General features: G+C 42.8%; 1 protein-coding gene across 4 annotated transcripts in view; it reads right to left on the reverse strand.

The window, feature by feature from the left end:
• DENND5B (DENN domain containing 5B) overlaps window positions 1–15,755 on the reverse strand; it is a gene marked incomplete at its 5' end in the record, with an annotated part of 114,674 nt that overhangs the window by 15,420 nt on the left and 83,499 nt on the right. For 2 of the 4 annotated variants that reach the window (XM_082308771.1, XM_082308770.1), the window contains 6 exons: window positions 726–807; window positions 2,042–2,120; window positions 2,616–2,768; window positions 3,634–3,765; window positions 5,936–6,046; window positions 7,066–7,159. In XM_082308771.1, the coding sequence (XP_082164897.1) occupies window positions 726–807; window positions 2,042–2,120; window positions 2,616–2,768; window positions 3,634–3,765; window positions 5,936–6,046; window positions 7,066–7,159 (651 nt within the window). The remainder of the gene's footprint in view (window positions 1–725; window positions 808–2,041; window positions 2,121–2,615; window positions 2,769–3,633; window positions 3,766–5,935; window positions 6,047–7,065; window positions 7,160–15,755) is intronic. The other 2 variants (XM_082308773.1, XM_082308772.1) reach the window with 1 other exon arrangement.

Raw genomic sequence — 15,755 nt, forward strand, 5'->3', positions numbered from 1 at the left:
CCCCACTGCAATGCTTAGCCATACCAAGTGAAGTGTCGCAACTGTGGCTTGACCTGGCAGTGGCTGGTCAAGGAGCTGCCCTGAAGACCAACTGCCTGGTGCTGTCACACCAGCCCCCACCTCTTCTTACTCTGTAATCCCTCCAGTTCCCAACCAATGCTTCCTAAAAAGCTCTCCAGAGCCAGGCTGTGATCTCCTACAGAGCACCTGCCCTTACTTCACATTCCAACTTTAAACTCACCCAAATACTAGGTTTGATTACATGCCTAAATTTGTACATTTATTACTATTTGTCATAAAATGCTAATTGAAAAGAAAGACTATTGCTCAGGCATTGCGAGCAGGTTATATCCCTTTGCTCTATCTACCAACTGTACTGGCTTGCTCAATAATTTAAAAGAAACAAAAAGAAACAAACTCAAAGTACCAAGGAATTCAACATATCTGCTGTTATTTGTAGAAGTTGGCTTTAATGCTAGAACAACTCCCTGGGGAAAACAAAAACCCCAGTAAAACTTGTGTTTTTCATTGTCTTTTAGCTAAAATAAATCAAGTAAACATGCAAAAAAGTTTTGTAAATTAAAAAGGCAACACTTTGTAGATTTGAATGTGGGCTAAGGAGAAGGTTTAATTCTGCTTAGCCTTTGTAAACCCAAAGCCAGTGAGGGTCTTTACCTTATGCTACACAATTTAAACCACAATTAATGCTTTAGGAAACTGTGTACCTCATATCTTGTATCAGGGAAACCCTCAAAGTAGGCAGAGTAATTCCTGTATCAGACTTTCGTCTTTCTGTTCCAACAGCAACTGCAATGGAGAAAATATATGAAGTTAATACAAAATTACAGTAATCGCCTGCAATGCATTTGTTTTACATACAGCTGAAAACAGTCTTAAGTCGCTGGTAACTGCAACGTTTCTGTGCATTATCATTAACTCTATCCTGGAAATGTAGAAGCAGACAAAATGAAAAATGCTTAACACGTTACCTATTCCTTCCTTAATCCAGCACTGAACTCAGATTTAGCTTCCTTTTTCATACGTGAAATACATTAACATAAATCTGTACGACAATGAGTTTTATTGGTAACATATTTTTATGGAAAGCTCACAACTGAGAAGGACATGATAAAAATTAAGCTACAGTAGCATATTCAATGCTGAGAATGCCACGCATTTCTGTGCTCCGCTACTCTGATCAAACTGCTTTGTGGTGACACATTTTGCTCTCAGGAATTTGTGCCTGCCAGCCAGATTGCTCACTGCATTACTCATTGAAGCTTATTAAAAAGTCTTTTCATGACCGAGACTAGTTTGTCCATAGACGTGTCTTTGAGGACTGATCATACAAGTTCCCATCTGCAGGATCTGGAGGATTGCAGAGTCCTTGGAAGATGACCCACTAAAGTTCAGAGACTTTTACTACAATACCCAGCAGCAGCCTGTGGGCAGGGAGATCTCAAGGTCATCAGAAAACCAACCTCTCCCACAACACAGAAGTAATTTAGTGATTGTAAAGGGCCAAACCAAAGCATAAACTGAGCACCTGGACTGATGGATAGAGATTAATTACACAACTTCTTAATCGTACAGTCCACCAGTATAAATATTTATTGAACACGGAGTTATTCACACTGGGATTTGAGAGACAGATTATGCTCACTGAACGAAAAACGTCAGCTGTCTTAGCCACAGCTCCACACCTTCAGTTACTTCAGAAATCATCTCTTGCAGAAGCACTGCTTCTCACACCTCACTCAATGCTGATTAAAAGGGAATGAAGGTAGCAAACAGGCATTGAGTGATTTTCTAGACAGGGGTAATAAATATGTTCATTTACCTCCAACGATGTCAACCTACTTTGCCCAGGCATCGAGGCATCTTCATAATGATTATAAAAGGTCTCAAAATGTAAACGTGATATTAGCAAGCAAATACACCGAAAATCCTGCCTGAGTTTCATGTGGTTACACTGTTCCTCCCAGGCTTGAGTTCACTTGCTGTGATGGACCCTTCATGGAGTCAACTGCTGAGTACTCACCTGGGGACTCTGCACTATGCTCTTGCTTCTCTTCTCTCTCCTGGTACTGAAGTAAATGGGACCACAAAGCAGATTTCCCCTGAAAATTGGATATGTAGTATGTAGCTTTAAATAAATGAGGCAAAAGAGGCCAGTGAACATGGTGAAATAATGGGATGGCATTTCAGTGGGCCAAAAGTTCAGTGGTGAGAGTCAATCCTTCTCTCTTGGGCCATGAGACCTCAGGAAGAGGAGAGGGCCATCCCACTGACCTAGCAGTCACACCACCCACCTTGTTTCTTTGTCCTCTCCCTGAGTTTCCCTTTCAAAGGTTGAAAGAGAAGAAACCAAACAGCTTTTTGACAACATCATTGCAATTCCCAGAGACACCTCTCAAAAAAACCCCAACAAGCAAACAAAACCCACAAAAACCCCCCAAGACCTCACAAGATATGAACCAGGGACTCTGATTCCAAAGATACATCCCACTTGACATTGGAATGACACCACTGAGTAGCCATTTAAATGGTAGAGATGGCATTCAGTATTTGCTAGAGTACTGTATGCACAAAATCCTGAGTTTCCAGTTACCAACCTGCTTGACCTGCAGACCATGGCTCCAGATTCTTTCTAGCAAATCACAGAGACTAGCAATCAATGTATTTTCCTCCAGACCTGTTATGTTGGCTTCTCCATGTCCCAGTTCGACTGCTTCATGGCCCATCTTCTCTACCAACATGCGTTTAGTCTTTTAAAAAAAAAAAAAAAAAAATCCCCAAAGGTTTCTAAGAATGTTATCCAACAAGGAACAAAATTTATAGCTGAGTTTACTTAAACATGCTTAATCTAGAAACCATCGCTAATGGCCTGACCAAAGAAACTTCAAATCTCTTTACAGAGATTGTAAATTAAAAAGAATAATTAAAAAAAAAAAAAAGTTTGCATGATTGCTCCATACTGTCCTATTTCTATACCCTTTATCTACTGCCCTATTCCTACACTGTTGATCTATTACCGACCTGTATCAAAACCAGAGTACAGAGCTAGATAGATACATTTTCGGTCTTACTCAGTATCTGTTTTTCTTCTTGTTACAGCTATTAAAGTTTAAAACTCAGGTAATACAGTATACCACCAACTGCAACTGACACAAAGACACAAAGAAATTATATTTCCATGGCTACAAAAGCTTCTTTAATATTAGAAACTGCTATACTTCATTTGCTCTGCATAAACATCACGCACAACAGTCGCACATGCTGAATGCTTCCTTTTTTGACTGTGGGTCTCAAGCCCATTATGTTTAGGATGTATTTACATATGAGCAGTTAAAGGAAATCCTCCCTAAGATGTCTGATCCTGCTGATTCTCCCTCCTGTCCCTTTTACTTGTGTCACCAACTTTGCATAAAGAGAAGAGCGGTCATATGTTTGTTTCTTTTCTAGTGGTTGAAAAGCGTAACACTAAAGGAACACCCACCCTGCAATAGCCTATTACACCAACAGACCAACGGCATGCCAGCTGTGAAGGACTTTCAGGAAACCCTTTACAGGTGTTGTTTAGGCTCGGTGTAAGCAAGGACGGAGCAGGTGGTGGGAAGTGGGAGGACCTACCTTCATGCGACATTCCTTCAGTAGCCCTTCCACAAATTTCCAGTTGGTCTGTGCAATCACAGCTGGAGAGAGGTCTGAGAGTTTGGGCTGCCTCAAATTTTTTCCTAAACTCCTCGCCTCCTGCATGTATTTCTAAAAATAAACAGAATAATTTTAGATATTACAAGTCAGAGGGATTCTCCTCGTCCTAATCCTAGGCAAGCAAATGCTGGTGAAAAGGAATGAACTAGTGTTAATCTAGGAACAACATCATGACTTGTTTGATGCTTAGGTGTCAGGCTGGAGAAGTGGAATGCTCCCTTTTGACAAGAGAAAAAGCAAGATATTTTCCTGCATGGAATCGAAACAGTCAGTGTTAGCTAGTGAACTGTGCCGTTAGCCACTAGCATGGAGTTAGCCACAGCAAGTGAATAAAAGTGCGATACCTTCATTCAGCAATAAAGTAAAAATACCAAGTAAAGTTTCTTTCTATTGTTATTTGATTTTCACTTTAAAAAAAAATAATTAAAAGCCATTTGTCCAATTTATGACCAGACTATACATGAATTGAAAAAAAACCTTTGAAAATAAATTGCAAGAAGCAGAAACACATTTAGTGAAGGAGAAAGATTTCATCCATTACTTTTCATCTGGATAGTTTATGTGGGAAAAATCAGACTTGATTTTATTCTCAACTAACTTCTTAATTACAAGTGAAGCTCATTTTAAACAAAACTGACATTTAGGATCATTGATGTTTTTACTGTGGGATGGTAATTGAGAAGTATGGACAAAAATTGGTATGCTCTTTAAAAAAAGGATCCAAGCTATAGCAAAAGACTTTTAAACCTTCCTGCTCCATTGCCGTATTGTTCAGGGCTTTTTTTATTGTTGCCTTTTTTTTTTGTAAAGGAAAAACCTCAAATCAATCAACAGTGTGTCATCTGCCCCCAACATCAGTGAGAGGGCTACACGCTGAGCAAAGCTAAGTTGGCTGCCTTTAGGTGTGCAAATATGAAGCCTATCGAAAAGTTGCCCAAGCATTATTCATAAAGTTTTTGTTAAAAAGAGTAAAATAATAGAATGTTGCCAAATAAGAGAGTCTTGAAGCACAGCGCTCATAGCCTGGTGTGGGACTGCTCCGTTTCCATAGTGTATTTTTATCCCGTTAATGCTGCCTCTTTGGCGGGCAGTAGGTGACAACGACCGCTCTTCCCCCGAGAGGAGCGGATCGCACCCCTCCAGTGACTTAGCACTGCTGCTGGCTGCGTTTTCCGGGGAACTGAGAGGAAACCGCGGCTGCTGTGTTCTCAGAGCTTTCTATCTGGGGAGAAAATAATTTATTTAGCAAAAGCCAAACACATTGAAGTTAATTGGAATTGCTCACTTTTTTTTTTGTAGTGGGGGATTACAGTTTTTCTGACACATTCGGATTTTTTCAATACAAAATTCAGACACGAACCACTTAATATTAGTCCCACAGGTCAGACAAGAACATCAGGTTCTGTCACGGAAAGCTGTGTTCAACAAAAGTGCTCAGCCAGGTAATTACAGTTTCACCGATACTGTAAGGACTTAAAAATAGTTGAAAAACTGCATGTGGGAATGAAAAAAAAAAAAAAAAAAAAAATCACAGATGATGAAAGTGTGTTGTTCAGCAAGCAATCTCACAAGTGACTTCATCTAACTCAGTGCAAAAATTAGCAACGAAAACAGTGAAAAAGGAATACAGGGAATATATAATTAGGAAATCTAATATTTCTTTTTAAATGTAAAGGGATAAATAAAATGCAAAGTGCGGTTATAGTCTGAAGAGTACAAAACATGGATAACCTTACTTTATTCATTGTATGTTTTGTTATTATACTAAAATAAAAAATAAAAAATTATTAACTCTTCTAAGTTGAAGAGAAGAGTAAGGGTGGGATGAAAGATCCAATTGATTGCTCTTTGCCTGTTCATCAGCATCCATGCACCACCACCTTCTTCCACACTGGGATGCGACAATCGAGCGGTCAGAAAGCAATGCTTTTTGGATTTGACACCCTAAGCTGAAATAACAGGTGAGCAACATGGGAAAAAACGAAGCAAAACAAAATTCTCGTCTTTCAGCCGTGGAGCTGTCATGTTTGCCAGGGAGCCGGTGTGGAAGCCTAGAGCTGATTTCCAGCTACTTTTCCGATTATAACCGCACTTCCAAGTGCTACAGGGACGTGCTCCTACTCTACGAGAAAGGGAGAGGTTTGAGATGCAGCGAAGACAGTGGTTCCTCACGCTAACAACATCTCAAAAGCAGCTTTCAACAAGAAAAACTAAAACATACCAGGCAGCATTCAGAGAAGGATTTTTTAGGAGGCCGTGCAGGAGGGGGTGGTCCCTGATCCCACTCCCAGAAGGCCATTGAGTTCTGACGAAGCAAAAGCTCCTCGGATGGCTAAGAGGAGGCAGATGCCCCAATGGCAGAATAGCCAGAAAGAAAGAGGAGACAAAGCAAAAGAAGCATGCATATGATCCACAGCCAAAAAAAGAAGAAAGTAAATACATGACAAAGTATTGAAAAGGCTCTGCTGAGATATACACACGAGGCAATGTTTAAAACATACTTGCAAAGCCACGTTAGCAAAAATAGCAACAAACATGTACAAGTGCTGTTTTGCTGTGTTTCCATGAAACATCGTTCGAATCTGCAGTTCAAGAGTCCACTCATCCATTTGGGTTCTTTCGGAGTGCAGATGCCAGTGCTGGCCGACATTATTCAACAAGATTTACCACAAAACAGCATGAATGTTTTATTTTTGCTAGTGACATACAAAAGAAGCACAGGGACATCAATGGAAAATATGGCAGGAAATATTTAATGAAGGATGAGAAACTGAAAAGACGGGAAAGAAATGTGTTTATGTGACTGACATTTACAAGATGCATGGGAGTTTCCAAGCTTTAGGCATAAAAAGGCCCCGAAGTCTTAACCTTTCAAATAGGCTTACTCATGTCAGGAATCTACGTAAGAGAGAGAGAAAAAAATCCCTTTAAAAAAGAAAAAAGTCCTGCCTTATTCACCTCTACAGTGCTGACATTTATTCAAGGACTTGACTTTTGCAGAGACCTTCACTCTGGCCAGAGCTTGGCAGCTGCAACCAGGCAGGCACCAGGGCTCTGCTCTCTGCATGCAGTTACACCACTGGGGTCTATATCAGCAAATAAGCCATTTCCCTGATGACAAAGGGGTTATCTTATTCCAAAATAATAAAAGCATTTTATTTCTGTTGTGTGTTTTGAAGTTGTGCAACACATACAGGCATCTGTGACAAGCAGCGTCTAAATGAAATGGCTGCAGAGACCCACACAAACCTTACGCTAGCAACAAAACTGCCCGAAGTAACAACACATCGTTTGTCTAAATTGCATCTCCTGGATCAGAAGCTCGTGCCGCCCGCAGATGATGCCACCTACCTCCCTCAAATCGTTGTCCAGCCCGATGTGTTCCGAGTGCTGCCGCAGGCGGTCTTTCCTCCGCTGCGTGGTCGTGCTGCGACTGGCCCAGCGGCTGGAAAGTCAGAGAGAGGGAAGATACTCGTGAGTAGAAAATATTGGGAGGGAAAGCCTGGGTCGGGAGCCAGAGGACATCCGACGGGTCTGCAGCGGGAGAAGCGAAAGTGCAAACTTGGACATCGCAATAGATGCGGGTGCAAGCTGGCGCCTGACCTCCCCGTGGGAAACCGCCTGGCGGGTGACGGGCCAGCGCGCACCCAGGGGATGACAGCCCTGGTGCAAATGTGCCCGCTGCCTGCCAGGGTCTCCAGTGAGAGCTGCTGTGTTACCCAAAATGCAGATCATTGATGCCACCACCAGGAAAAACGTTGTACTTGGTTACCCAACAGCACTGTTTGCTGCATTTGCTGAAGTTTGGTAAAAATGGTGTCTGTAGGAACAACCAAAATACAACGATGTATTTTAAGTAACAACTTCTGAAATTCTCCTCTTTTGTGAGAGGTGGTACTTCTCCTTTCTCCACTTTCTGTGGTACTTCCAGGAATTATTTCAGAGAACCTCATCACTGCGATAGTAACTACTGTGATATTGGGTGCACGTATGTTTAAAGGTTATAAACAATATTGACTTCCTGGGGTTAATCATGTTGCTATCATCTTCACCATGTGTTTTTTTGCATCGGGTTTCTAAATACCACAGAAAGCCTGTAATTTTTGCTATATGTTCATATATGCCCAGCTGAATTTTTTCCTCATCTGAAGCTGTTGCCTGAAAGCAGCCGCTTGGTAACCAGGTTTGAAACTGAGCAACCTTAAAGCTCCCAAGTGTCCAAACTCCTTTGTGCTAGATACTATAGCAAAACACAAAACAAGATAACTCTGTCCCAAGGGATTTCTAGTCTGATTGTAGGGTTTCTAACAATACCGTAGCCTTCTGTCAAATCCTTGAAAACAAAAATGCTCAACTAGTGCAGAGAATAAATAAGTTAATGCATTATTTATAAAAGAAAGCTGAAATAACACTGTATAAAACAACCTATCAAGCATTAAAAATAAGTATCTAAATGCACACGAAGGCTACATCTTCAGAATGATATTACTTAATTACTGTGGTTGTGTTTATTAAAATATCTTTCAAATAGAGTAAAAAAAAAAACCAAAAAAGCCTTTACATGTACAGCCTTTCAGTTGCTTCTTGAAGTCATCTGTTCTGCTTCTCTCCTGCACTCAGAAGTTAAAGAGCAAAACCAAGGCAAAGCAGAACACAAAGCCTGTCCAGGGCAGTGCTCCAGCTCCGGTGCCTGGCGGGATGTATGAATAAGGCTCTACCTACGGAAGGAAAGTGCCTGGCAGAATTTGAAGGGATAACCTAAATCTGGAAGAAAAAAAGAAATAAAAATTAAAAAAAAAAAAAACACCAAGAAAACACCATCTCACACTCCCCAACCTCAGTACTTGAGTCAAAGGGACCCTCCAAAACCTGTCTTCATCCTGGCCCCTCTACTCCAGACTGAAGTGTCCATGCCAGGCACCACGCCAGAACGACTGCTGTGAGATGGCTTTTCCTACAGGAGCTGTGATCAACAGGCAGAGCCCCTGGGGATTTGGGTTCTTTGCCTTTGATAGATCTATGCAGAGGGAAACCTAGGAATGCCCACATCAAAGACAGAAGGGTATGCTCAGTAAGCCCCTCCACACAGGTAGTATTGGCGAGGACAGCAGTCTCCAGATCCCAACCCCATCTATTTCTGGGTGCACCCAAAACAGGAGCATATAAAAATAGGATCTGGGATCTGAACTATTTGGGCAAAGAGTTTCAGCTGGCGACACATAGGCAGATGCATGCCTGGAGGAGGAAACCCTTGCTGACACGTCCAGCAAGCCGTTGGGGATGCGCAGGGAGGGGAACCTGACCCAAGAGAAGTGCAGGGATGTGACCCCGGGAAACTGAACCCTCCTGTTTCCAAAGAGAAAGACTTTGCATATGTGTACCTAACTGTCTCCACCAATTCTTCCAGTGAGGCAACCAAAGACCAAATTTTGGCTAACTGCACAGGTAAAAAGGGAAAAAAGTCACAGGAACTACAGTTTTTATGATCAAATTGAAGTCCATTCCTACCTCACAAATAATGTCAAGAAAACAAGTACAAAGGAAGAAATAAACATCTGGGTCTGCATGCAACTACAGTTCAGCACCTTGCCACCCCATACCACAAGAAATTTATTTTTAAAGCAATGTAGCCTCAAGTCTCTAGCAACTAAACGAAACAGCCCAATAGGTGTCTGCATAGTAAACGCCGATACCTTCTCAGAGGAATACATTACTGACATAAGTGTCTTTGCACCTCCTCAGAAGTCTTAAAAATATACAGCCTGTAACTTCAATAAGTCACCACATTTTTTTTCAGAAGCAACACCCAATGCCTCATTAGATGACTGAGAGGGGGGAAATAAAATCCTACATTTTAATAATCTCAAAAAGTAGGAATGCAGCAGAAAAACCACCTCCTCGAACAGAGGATAGCAGACGTAGAAGTGACTTTAGCTACCTGGCTCTGGAGACCTTCCATATACTGCAAGATAGTACCATGCTTACATTTCACTCAATTGAATGTCAATAATACATTGGAAAGTTAAGTTATAGATCAACTATTATCCATACCGTATTTTTCTGCTGACAAAGGTTTGATCCCTCTCCACCTGCATTTCTGCAGTTACTGGAAGATTTAAGAATTGCTACAAGTGTCCTTTGAGGGAACACGTCTCACCGAAGGCGAAAGCGGAATGAAAGCCACAGAATAATTACAAGTAATACACCATCATTAAAGCATTTTCAGTTAATTCCAGCCCTGTACTCCATCTGGGAGAAGGCACAGACCATTCTCCAGATTATTCATCAGAACTATTTGAACATTTTCAGCATACAAACGTAAAGATCATTGGACATTTATGAAAAAAGGACTGCTGCTGAGTAGCTGGAGCAATTACACACGCAGCGAGCTGCACAGTCCCTCTTCCCCAACCTCTAAGCTAGGGAGGAGGGGGCTGCCAGGACACTGTGTGAGGTCTGTGCATTCGGATGCTGCTCTGAATCTCTCCAGGACATTTTGTGAAGACATAACAGCAGATAAGCAGGATTAAGCAGCTAAATCTTTTAAAGCTTATTCTTTACTGGGCCACATAGAATTTTCCCAAAATAATGCTTCAATATTTCAATAACCATTCCCTCCTCTCTCACGAGCAGAGATTGTGTTTTAAATTACTCCTCCTCTCCCTTTGGTCACTCAAAGTGATTCTAAGAGGGGGCAAAAGCCCTCCCCAGTGGCCACACCACCTCCCTTGGGCTGCCAAAATCCCATGCGGGTGCCTCTCCTGGCCCTGCCATCAGCTGCTGCCTTATTCACACCTCGGCCCTGGCGCTGCTGAAGCAGCGAGGAAAGCTGTGCCCAAGGGCAAGCGCCTGCTTGTTTCCAGCCGTTACTTGTGGGCTTTTCAGCTAAACCACTACCACCTGTGTCCCCGTGGAGCGGATGCCAGAGGAGACGACGGCCTCCTGGCTGGTCCCTGCCTTGGGAGGACGAGCCCCACGCCGCCTGGCACCTGGGAGCACACACAGCGCTGCCGCCCAGCCTAGGTGTTGCCCGAGTACTCCCTGACCCAAAAAATGCCCTCTCCCCTTTATTTTTTGCCTGTAGAGCCATGAGCATGGACTACTGGCATATTTCATTTATTCCTCACAGCGGAGGCGTTGCTACGAGCACCAAGTCTCTGGGGAGGAAGCAGCCGCAGCTCGGGCGCTGTGCTGCGGAGAGCCCAGGGACAAGCTGCTTATGTGGAGAAGGGAGAGAAGGCTCATTTCGGTAGTCTGCCCATATGTAACTCCCACGTCCAAAGATGAATGCTCTTCACCTCTAGGGACTGCAAAAAAGCAGTGACATTTCAGAGGAGGGACCAGGGAAGACTGTGCTTTGTTCAATATAGAGAAATGAAATGAAGACACCACCAACTAAAATCCTTTTAACATCAAGACAGTGAAGTCAGTATTGCTTAATATCAAATTAGACCCAACAAGCATAGGACTAGGTTTGCAGAGGTTGGACGAAATGTAAAGGTGACACTTGGAAAAGATGACACTTAACCTGTGATGCTTAATTTCTATAATAAAAACGGTAAGATAGCATCAAAGCTATCTTTGATGTCAGAAGCCAATCTAGCAAAACAGCAGCCTCATACCAGGGACTGGCCATGCTGTACTGCAATCATACCTACATCTCTCTCTTCCCTTACCTCCCCCCACCCTGCCCTGCCCATCTTTTTAAAGCACCATAGAGAAACGAAGAAATGATGTCTACCCAAACCAGACATGGGTGTAATGGGCAGGATATATACTGCAGTACTGCTGCTGGAGAACAAGAACGCAACGCAACTTCATTCACAGACTGATTTAACCAATATTGCCATCACCATGAAAAGCACTGTCGTAAATTTACAATCTAGTTACAGTGATAACAAAGAACGAAGGAAGGAGAAAAATGCACTTGTCTATAGGACAGAAGCTAAATCTCCTCATATAGACCATCTTCTGAGGCAGACTGCTATTTAGGTCTGCAAATCATGACAATACCCCTTTTACCCATATACTTCCATCAGAGGAGTTATCTGACTGCATTTCTGTATTCACACACAAATCAGCACATAGCTGTATTACACCCTCCACCAAATCCCCCTAAAGCATGTATGCAGCCTGCACACATTAAATACACACAGACTGCACATGTCATCTGCTTGGGCTCAGAAGTAGTTTGCATGGGACTACACAGAGATTCCATGTCAAATACACGTCGGACCGAACAAATGATAAGGGAGGTCGAAACCAAGCTCCACCTGATCACGAATGGGCTGACGGGAGGGATTCCGCCTTGTGAATCTGCTCTGCACGCACTGCTCCATGGTAAGGAGAACAAAGGCTCAAATAGAGACTAATCACCTTTTCCGTCTCTGCTGTAGGACTGAACAGGAAAGCTTCTCAACTGCTGACTGAGTGGACAAAAATGAACAAAATGGCTTGCAGAGAGTGGTCTTGCACTGGCAGGCTGTCTTGTCAGATTATATGAAAAGAAGTGATTTAAAAGGGTGGTACCCACAACTGCCATCCTCTGCAAGGAACAGTGGTAGCCATTTTCCAGCATCACCCCTTAAGCCCTGACAAACCACTGTCCTAAGTGGTATTTAGTTTGCAAACTCCCTTGAGACAGTAACACTCTTCAAGGGAGAGCAAATAGAATAGAGGATGCAAGGATTCAACACACATTTTCCCTGTGAACTTTAATCCTGCAGAGCTATTTTAAAATCATATATTAGCTGAAGTAAGTTAATTGCCCTTTTACTGCCTCGCACCAGTTGAGCGGAGGATCAGCACGCAGGAGGCTCACCCATCAGGCTCCAAGTCCCCATAGCCCATAGTTCCTATTTCAAGAACAATTTTTAAGCACAGATTGTCAAATTCAGTCACACTTTATTCTTGAAAATGAATGTATTTGAATACAAGTAGTTAATATTGTCATTGCACTTGTCAGTGGTTTGCTGTATTAGGTTACCTAATGTATAGTAACCGCTTGTTTCAGATTTTTCATACTTAAAAGGTGAGCTTTTACTACTTGCTAAGTTTAAATAACATCAGCGTTGTGTGGATGGCTCATTGCTGACTCATTTCTCACTGATTTAGATGCACTACAGAGATGCTACTTTATACTACTTGAAAATGCAATTGCTTGGCTTGATTAAAAAAAAAAAAAAAAGCTTCATTAAAGACAGCCAGCCTTAAAACAGTACCCAACATGTAGGGAGGTAGAAAAACCACATAAAATATGAAGCACTCAGTACAAGCGACAGACCGTTTCCCATTAAAAAAAAAAAAAAAAAAAAAAAAAAAAAAAATCATTAAGACCAGAATGCATTCTATCATCATATAGAGATTCAGCAACCACTTTGCATTACATATATCATATTTTCTTTAAGAACATTAAATGACATTAATGTTAGCAAATAAGCAAACAGTAGTCCTATTTAAAAGTGAGGAGAACCAGAGGATCAAGTGGAGAAACGCTGGGCAGTTCACAACTTCAAGGGGGGGCTGGTGCTGGAGGCCACAGGACAGTGCCCACACAAGTCGTGCCATAAACTGGAGCACAAAAATGAACCGATTTCGTACACTCCTAATGCACAAATTCTACAAATAAATACTGACACAGTGGTGATGTCAGCAAAACACAGCACAGGAACAAATGCCTGGAGAAAGCAAACAAGTACTTCTGAAATCTGCTTTATGGGTAAGAAAGAACAACACATGGCTTAGCTAAAGCCTGAGGTTAGGAGGCCATTTATAGCAGGATCCGTGCTTGAAGACTTGGACTGCGCCCCCCTTTGAGGATTGCTGCAGGTCAGGTAGGACACAGAAGACAGACAAAAGCACGAAGCTCACAGGAGGCTGGGATACAAGTGAGAGGGCTCAGGAGAGAGAATCGGCCGGGGCAGGAAAAAGGAAACAGGCTGGCCAGGGGAGGAAGCAAGGAGGAAAGCGGAGTGCAGATAAAGAAGGTGGGAAAAACAGGGCTAGACAAAGAGAAAGGCAAAAAAGGATAATTTAAGCCATGTTGTGGTTTAACCCCAGCCAGCAACTAAGGACCACCCAGCCGCTCGCTCACTCCCCCCCGGTGGGGTGGGCAAGAGAATCGGAAGAGTAAAAGCAAGAAAACTCGTGGGTTGAGGTAAAGACGGTTTAATAGGGAAAGCAAAAGCTGCGCACGCAAGCAAAGCAAACCAAGGAATTCATTCACTGCTTCCCATGGGCAGGCAGGTGTTCAGCCATCCCCAGGAAAGCAGGGCTCCATCACGCGTAATGGTTACTTGGGAAGACAAACGCCATCACTCCGAACGTCCCCCCCCTTCCTCCTTCTTCCCCCAGCTTTATAGGTTGAGCATGATGTCATATGGTACGGAACAGCCCTGTGGCCAGTTGGGGTTGGCTGTCCCAGCTGTGTCCCCTCCCAACTCCTTGTGCACCCCCAGCCTCCTCGCTGGTGGGGTGGGGTGAGGAGCAGAAAAGGCCTTGACTCTGTGTAAGCACTGCTCAGCAAGAACTAAAATATCCATGTGTTAGCAACACTGTTTTTAGCACAAATCTAAAACATAGCCCCATATGAGCTACTATAAAGAAAATTAACTCTATCCCAGCCAAAATCAGCACAAGCCATTTTGTAAATGTGTAACAAAGCAAAACCTTCCTTTGAAAACCAAAAGAAATTAAGGAAAATAAAAAAAAAACCAGTTCAGTTGTTCTTTGCAGGCATTCACTACAAGCTGCCAGAATGCAGATATATTCCCATGCTTGGTGTGCAATCAGTGTTTTCCTCTGCAATATTTAATCTCATTTATCAAGCTTCTTAGTACAAATTAAGTTACAAGGTAATCAATTAGATTGAAAACACAGCTTGTTTCATTGTTTTAATTTTGCACTGTAAGCATATTCACCCTAATCTAACAATTAGCTAATCAAAACCCATGAAGTGTTTATATAGCTTGGCTTTTGTCATTCAAATTCCTTTCCTGGATCATTGCAAATGCATCAGCCAGTGGAGTCCCAGCTACAATTTTAAAAGCCTGGCAGAAAACACACACAGGCAAGGAAGAGGGGAACATGTAGAAACCACAGCGTAGGGCTGGGGTTTGAAAAAGGAAAGGAAGGCTCCGGAAACCGCTGCTCATTTCCAGATAAACAGACAAACTGCCTAAGGGACTGCAGCCTGTTTTCTCCTGGGATGCTTTCTAGGAGGACTTCTGCAGGAGCCACTGCTTCACAAGGTTAGAGCAATGTGGATGGGCCGCTTTTGTACCCAGAGGAAGCTGCAGCTGCAGTGTGTAGATTCAGAAGGTTTTCCCATGACGTGGGGGATGTACCAAAGGCGATGAGTGCAGAGGGAGTCCCTCAAGTGGGACATTGCTGCCTGATGGGAAAGAGGACCAAACTGGGTGGGACGTTTTTTTTGTTGTTGTTTTGTTTTGTTTTTAATTGCTGTTAGCCAGGACAAATTGCTCTTTTCTTTGCAGAAAGATAATGTTTATTTTAATTTCTAGAAATACTTGGATACAATAGTTACAGAGTGGGAATTTTTTTTGTTTGTTTGGGCTTTTTGTTGTTTGGTTTTTTTCATTTGTTTGCTTTTAAACTTTTCATTTATTTTCAGTAAAGTGCAGTTTGGAGTTATTTTCAGTGAAGTTCTTGCTTAGCTGAAGAAGTCAACGCTTCCTTACCACCACAAGGGAAGAGGTAAAGACAAGCCCTAATGCCACCAAGCACGCACCTGCAGCCTGGCCAGAATAGGAGCAAAGGGAAAAGGAGGCTCTCCCAACCCACAAACGACCAAGCAGATGAGAGAGAGCAGCAAGCAGTGTGACGCTGGCTGGGGCCAGAGGAGCACCGGGTCACCCCCTTGTCCGGTCTTTTAGAGGACATCTTGAGGGGCAGCGGGAGGAGGAGGCAGCAGAGTGACAGAAGCGGGGCAAAGCACGCTGCCGAGCACGGCCGCGGGCTGACAGATGAAACATTATTAGACTTTGCTTCTGTGACAGACTTCGGTGTTTTAACACTTACAC

Source organism: Platalea leucorodia (assembly GCF_965183815.1).
Source record: "Platalea leucorodia genome assembly, chromosome: 4".
Lineage (NCBI taxonomy): Eukaryota > Metazoa > Chordata > Aves > Pelecaniformes > Threskiornithidae > Platalea > Platalea leucorodia.